At 46.9% G+C, this 7,195-nt stretch overlaps 1 protein-coding gene across 1 annotated transcript; it reads right to left on the bottom strand.

The window, feature by feature from the left end:
* Positions 1–2,379: 2,379 nt before the first annotated feature.
* Positions 2,380–4,736, bottom strand: LOC117078139. Its single transcript, XM_033201632.1, has 2 exons — positions 4,279–4,736; positions 2,380–2,750 (listed from the first exon to the last, which is right to left on the bottom strand). The coding sequence occupies exons 1-2, from the start codon at positions 4,410–4,412 to the stop codon at positions 2,522–2,524; spliced, it is 363 nt and encodes a 120-aa protein (XP_033057523.1). The 5' UTR covers positions 4,413–4,736; the 3' UTR covers positions 2,380–2,521.
* Positions 4,737–7,195: the final 2,459 nt, after the last annotated feature.

Here is a 7,195-nt window from a genome sequence, read left to right as displayed (position 1 = left end):
TCTACCTGGCAACCTCTAACCTATCCCCTCCATCCTACAGCCAGCTGTGTCCTCTGGGGAGAGGTTGGTGGCTCCTTTTTGGCAATGCTGAATCAGAGCAGGGACAGAGAAGGTGACAAGGGCAGAGAGGAGGGTGAAAAGGACACAGAGGGGTTAAATTTTCTACCCCATAAAAATCTGAGCCAGGTGCAGTGGCTCACGCCTGTAATCCCAGCACTTGGGAGGCTGAGGTGAGCAGATCACGAGGTCAGGAGTTCGAGACCAGCCTGGCCAACATAGTGAAACCCCATCTCTAATAAAAATACAAAATAAATTAGCTGGGCGTGGTAACAGGTGCCTGTAATCCCAGCTACTCGAGAGGCTGAGGCAGGAGAATCACTTGCACCCAGGAAGTGGAGGTTGCAGTGAGCCAAGATCATGCCATTGCACTCCAGTTTGGCGACAGTGCGAGACTGTGTCTCAAAAAAAAAAAAAAAAAAAAAATCTGGAGGAGACCTGACTGAGGGGCAAGATAACAATAAGCCTAAGCCTTAGATATAGGGGAGGGGACACAGGAGGGGCCTTGGGGAATGCTGAACATGTTGTGAGAACACAGGGAATTGGAGAGGAGAGGAAGTGAGGACAGAAGGGCTGCTCACGGGCTTATTTTGCATCTTTAAAGGACATTAAAGGGCAAGAGAGATGCTTAGAATTTGTGATGGCTTTAGTAAAGTAAAAATAAAATCCTAAGCCCTCACCAACAAAATTGACCCTCCTTTGGCCAAGGGGATCCTAGAAGAACCTTAGAAATGAGTTCCTGGCCATGAGCAGATTGTAGTCAGACAAGCCTCATTATACTCCCTCTCTTTTATGGTTTAGACATAACTCATCAGCATTAATGTTCAAATAGACATCATAATAAGGACAGAACAGACTTTTTGAGGCAATAAGATACAAAGTTATAAACAGGATTGAAGGATGTCAGGCAAGGGTTAAGTCATGCACCCTTACGCTGAAAGAATACAGTATGTTCCCACTGCCACAAGCTTTTCTTTTTCTCTAGCAGTTAAACAAGCACTGACCTAGAGATAAGCAATATTGAAACAATTGCAACTCACTTATTGCCAGATGCTGACTAACTGACCCTCAGTCTCCTGTACCATAGCCATAATTACAGCTTTCACTGGGCAACAGATTGATTGCAGTAACTCTCTCCCAATAAGAAACCACCGACCGTGGACTGGCTCTGGCTGGATTATAGAGATTGAGCACTTATGTGCCTATGTGCCCTGAAATATCTGTTGCCGTATAGGGCCTAAATGTGATACAGTTAAATGCACCCCAAGGTGAACACGGGTGGTATGTTACAGGGATGTTTCTTGAAAACGAATGTGTCAGACCCTCCTTATGAATATTCATAGCTCCTCCTGTAACTTGTAGAATTTGTATGTTCAGCCAACCCATTCAGCATAAAGCTCCTGCCCCAACCCCTTCCTCCTTCCAAGTGCCAGTCTGTGGTCTTGACCAGAGGCACTCTTCCCAGCCTGTGGCATGGCTGCTGTCTAGGCTGCAACCCTTTCTAAGAAATAGAGTCTCCTTCTCTCCTTTTATAAATTTATACATTCTGATTTTACGTAAGTTAACACTTTTGTGGTTCACCTTATGTAAGTTTCATCTTACTCCTAACTTGAGCTTGCCAATATCCACCATTGCTCTGACCTCTTTGCTCTCCCTGTCCCCACTTCACCTTTAGCTCTCACTTCTTAGTGACCAATTGCCCATATAATTCCCATTTCAGTTTCTTGGAGTGAGTATCTGACTTGCTCAGCACATTCCTTGGGACACAGCTTTTTGAATGGGAGCCGTCTCACATGTTTTGTTGAACTATTGGGTGGCTTCCCTTCAGGAAAATTAACTCTCTTTGATTGGCTGTGGCCTGAAGGTTTGTTTGACATGCCAAAACAAAACAAAACAAAAAAGCCACCAGGACATTCTACTTTCCTGGGGACAGTGAGCAGGGCAATTGCCTCTAGTAGGCTCTGTGGACATGATATCTGCAATGTTAAAGCATACCCCACACTCCCAGCCCAGGTGTTGGTCTGCTCTTAAACAATGTCTTTTCACTAGGACAAGCATTAGGTTTTAGAGGGGAACACCCGGGCTGTCTCTCCAAAATGGCTAGGGAGAAGATTGTCTTTGCTCTTTGAATGCCAAGTACTACATCACTATGACTTCACAGTGTTTTTCAGATTGATGGTGGGGGACATCTTTTGTGCAATATGATCTCACCCTCTGCTCCGTGTCTGAGCGCCCCTGCACTGTGTGTTAGGATGAACAGAAGCCCCTTCCAGTGTAACCCAAGTAAGCCCTGTCAGCAAACATACATCCAACCCAAAAGAATGAAATGACAGACTCTGTTTTAATGGCTCAAACATGGGAGGTTTATTGTTCTAATTATATTTAATTTCTCAAAATTCTGGGCAGGCCTCAGCACATAAGCCACATGACTTTTGTCCAAAGCCATGTTCACCTTGGAGTTGTTTTATGACAGCATCCACAGCCACCTTGACAGGTCGATGTCACTTCTGTGCCTGCCCAGTTGTCTGTTGATTAAAAAGACCAGCACATTTTTGGTGGGCTTCTTGCATTTGAAGGACTTGTCAGGCTTCTTGATGTTCAGCGCAAGCTTGTTGGGACTGGCTTTAGGGAGTTCTTTATCCATGACACAGCGGCTCCAAACAACCTCAGGAAGACAGCTCAACAAAGAAAGTCTGAAAAAGATGGTGAATTCCAGGTAATCAAGTGGACCTGGGATCTCTTCTTCACTGCCACACACCGACACAGTCACATATTACACGCACGTGCACACACGCACACACAAACACACTCAGCTACCAGCAGTAGTCCCAGGCAATTGCTTTGGGCCATCATCTGATTTGAAATGCCAACTATATCATTTATTCAATTTGTCTCACACATGGGGCTGTATAGGAGCCTGATGGGACCTGGAACATTAAGGACACATTGTTGCATCAACCCGATCTTCATCTGACACACACAGACTTGTTAGATTGCACTCAAAGCACTAGCTTAAACTCAAGCGCTAATTTTAACTAATATCCACGCTAATTTTAACTCAATTTTATGTTGCTCTTTTGCAGAGCTGCCTTTGAAAATCAGGCAGGGGGTTGGAGTAAGAGCCATACCTGCTTCACCTCTGTCTCTTTGAAAATCATTGGTGAAGCAGGTATGGCTCTTACTCCAACCCCCGTGTAAGAAATAAACTGTACATTCTCAAGCGATACCTAGTTTCTGTTTCTAAGGCCCATCCTGCTGAGTTTCCATGTGGGGAATGTAATCTCAGTGATTTAAAGATTGTACTCACTGTTTGGACAAACGGAGGCAAGATGGCGCAGTTCCGGGTTCTTCACTGTCAACGTTCTGGCGCCCGGGAAAGACACGGGTCGACTGCGCAGGCGCAACCCGACCTCCGACGGAGAGAAACCGGAACCCACCTAGCCACGCCTACCGCCCCGCCCCCGACCCGCCTATGTCCCGCCCACTGCACTCCCACTCCCGGGCCCAGGACATAAAAGCCGCTCCCAGCGGGCGCGTGGTGCGAACTTCCTCGGCCCCTCCTCGTCTACGCGGGACCCGGGAACCTCGTCCGAGAACGCCGGAGCGAGCTTCCTTGGCCCCTCCTCCTGCGTGGGACCCAGGGACCTCGCCCGAGAGCGCCAGACCGAGCTTCCTTGGCCCCTGCTCCTGTGCGGACCTGGGAACCTCGCCCGAGAACGCCGGAGCGACTTTGTCGGCCTCCACCGCCGGAGGCCGGTGAACCTCGCCCCTCCCTCACATTTGGTTTGTAAATAAAGGTTTTTTGTCTTGCCTACTTGCCTTTTCTCTGGCATTTGCTCTGGGGGTCGCATTAAAGCCAATCACTCACCTCTGATACCTGACCCTGTCTCACCCGCGAAAATGCTGTGTGGTATTTTATTTGAATCTGGCACAATGCCAAGGCCAGGGGTGGATGCCAACTGTGTTCTCAATTTTGGGCTCCCAAGAGAGATTAAAGGACTTGCCCAAGGTTACAGAGAGGTGAGACTGGAACTGAGAAAGCCTGTATCTGAAGCCTTGTGCTCCTACCCATTCCTCTATAGTGTCTCTGTATCAGTTTGAACAAATGACTCTCCCATACCCTCCCCCGATTACCAAACAGGGTTGGGGTTTATCAGATAGGTTAGTCAGGAAATGGCACAACAGGATGCTCTATGATCTTGGTATATTAGGATATTTTACCTGTCAGGCCACTCAGGTTGCTTTTTAAGAACGATCTGGACCAGAGGGTAAACAGTAAGAGGAAACACGCTTTGGCACTCTCTCTCTTTCCCTGAGTCCCAGGGCCTTATTGGTGCGGTACCAAGTGAAGTCATGGTTACTATGGTGACTCACACAATTGCCGTCAGAATCTAGTGCCGACAGTCTGCAAGATTCAAATGCTGGCCACCATCACCTGGCTTCCTTCTGGTTCAGGACTCAATAGGGTGAGGAAATTTGCTGGGTGAGGAAGCAGGTATATCCTGTGGCTGGGCGCCATCTGCATGTCTCTTTCCTGGATGAAACACTCAGCTATCCTGGCCTCAGAACTTCTTCCTGGCTTGTGCAAAATTCCTTCATTAAAATTTCTTCTTTGTGTAGATTAACAGCACCCACTGCATCTTGCCAGGTTCCCTGGGTAGTGATCAGCAACTTTGTCTGCCATGCTCCAATCAGGGAATTAGTCTCAGGTCAAATTTCCCACTTACTTGTCAATCTCTGCATCCTGCCTTGGTCATGACTCTGCAATTACTCCCTTCTATATTATACAATTCATGTAAATGGAGTGTTTATTTAGTCGCAGAAATTAAACACTGCAATTTGACACTGCTGTCTCACACACCTAACCCCCTCCCAAAGCTCAGTGCAGTGGAGCGCCACACTTTTATTATGTGAATCTAGGATGTAGGTGGGCTTTTAATGCTTCAAAAAATCTTATGCTAAAACTGGTCCAGTTCCTTGAGACACACTCATATGTCTCAAGCCATAGTCCCTTCCAAGTCTCTGATCTAGAATAACTATATTGTTGCCATTCAAGTGTGACCCATGTGGGTATTGTCTAGATGCAGGACATGATTTTCCAGGCTGTCCAAGTGTATTAGTCAGGGTTCTCTTAGAGGGACAGAACTAATAGACTATATATATATATATAGTATTCACTTACACGATCACAAGGTCCCACGATAGGCTGTCTGCAAGCAGAGGAGCAAGGAGAGTCAGTCTGAGTCCCAAAACTAAAGAACTTGGAGTCTGATGTTCGAGGGCAGGAAGCATCCAGCAGGGGAGAAAGATGTAGACTAGGAGGCCAGGCCCGTCTCAACCGTTCACGTTTCTCTGCCTGCTTTATATTTGCTGGCAGCTGATTAGATTGTGCCCACCAGATTAAGGGTGGGTCTGCATTCCCCAGCCCACTTACTCAAATGCTAATCTCCTTTGGCAACACCCTGTAGGCACACCTAGGATCAACACCCTGCATCCTTCAATCCAATCAAGTTGACACTCAGCATTAACCACCACAAGTCTGCCCCTTGTCAACTTGAACCCATATACATCTCCTGAGAGCACACATAATCTTCAAATAAAGACAATAATAAGGTCATAATTATGTCTAACATAATACAACTATCCTTCGTACAACCGGAAATGCACCAATCCCCAACCCAAATATTATTACATAAAGTTAACAATACTAAATGCTGATATAAAGTCAATAAATCTTATGTCACATGATAAAGGAAAAGGAAATAAGATATTTTCTTAGTGCAAGTGTATACATGCACAAACATGTTTTTTTTTTTTTTTTGAGGCGGAGTCTCGCTCTGTTGCCTGGACTGGAGTGCAGTGGCCGGATCTCAGCTCACTGCAAGCTCCGCCTCCCGGGTTTACGCCATTCTCCTGCCTCAGCCTCCCGAGGAGCTGGGACTACAGGCGCCCGCCACCTCGCCCGGCTAGTTTTTGTATTTTTAGTAGAGACGGGGTTTCACCGTGTTAGCCAGGATGGTCTCGATCTTCTGACCCCGTGATCCGCCCATCTCGGCCTCCCAAAGTACTGGGATTACAGGCTTGAGCCACCGCGCCCGGCCCACAAACATGTTTTTAACAAAAGAAGGAGAAAATAATCATGACAACTACAATTCTCATTTCTGTAGCTGGTCACGTGGTCGTAGCTGGTATTGATGACTACCTTCTTCTATTACCCATTCCGTATTCCCTTTGCCTTCAGCAAGCACCTCCTCAGGTCATGGTTTTTTTCCTGGTGGAGTGACTGAAACCTTCATTCCTGAAGGGTCTGGGTCATTTGTAGTCCTGCCTGGATTGGGCTGTTGTAGTTTCCCATTGGCCTTAATCACAGGGCATGGTAATACTAAGAGACACCCTAATGGATCTCCTGTATTCCATGTGTACACTTTTTTTTTTTTTTTAGACAGAGTCTTGCTCAGTCACCCAGGCTGGAGTGCAGTGGCACGATCTCGGCTCACTGCAACCTCTGCCTCCCGGGTTCAAGCGATTCTCCTGCCTCAACCTCCTGAGTAGCTGGGATTACAGGCGCATGCCACCACACCTGGCTAACTTTTGTATTTTTAGTAGAGATGGAGTTTCACCATGCTGGCCAGTCTGGTCTCGAACTCCTGACCTCAAGTAATCCACCCACCTCAGCCTCCCAAAGTGCTAGGATTACAGGCATGAGCCATTGTGCCCGGCCCATGTGTATTCTTTCTTACCTCTGTTGTGGAGTAGTAGGCTGATTTCATCTTGATAGTCTGGGTCAGTCACCCCAGTCAACACTATAACTTCCTTCTTAGCCTGTTGACTTAAAGGTAGGAGGAGTCCAAAGTGTCCAGGTGGTAAACTTAACTTCCAGTTTAATGGAATCGCTGTTGTGTCTCCTAGCATTCCTCCCTCTGGAAGTAAGACCTCTAGGCCAGCAGAATGTAATGGAATGTCACGGGAACAGGAAGCAAAAATTTTGCTTTCATTATCACATTCTTTTTTTTTTTTAGACAAAGTTTTGCTCTTGTTGCCCAGGCTGGAGTGCAATGGCACAATATCAGCTCACTGCAACCTCCACCTCCTGGGTTCGAGTGATTCTCCTGCCTCAGCCTCCCGAGTAGCTGGGATT

Source organism: Trachypithecus francoisi, unplaced genomic scaffold, assembly GCF_009764315.1.
Source record: "Trachypithecus francoisi isolate TF-2019V2 unplaced genomic scaffold, Tfra_2.0 Lachesis_group6, whole genome shotgun sequence".
NCBI lineage: Eukaryota > Metazoa > Chordata > Mammalia > Primates > Cercopithecidae > Trachypithecus > Trachypithecus francoisi.
This window is presented reverse-complemented; position numbering and strand designations above follow the sequence as displayed.

What these genes read in the sequence shown, in the direction of transcription:
- LOC117078139 (XM_033201632.1), bottom strand. Translation starts at nt 4,412, where the DNA reads ATGACTTCACTTGGTACCGCACCAATAAGGCCCTGGGACTCAGGGAAA. An exon ending in CAACCTGAGTGGCCTGACAG is followed by an intron (nt 2,751 to 4,278) that starts GTAAAATATCCT and finishes CATCTTTTTCAG; the next exon opens with ACTTTCTTTGTTGAGCTGTC.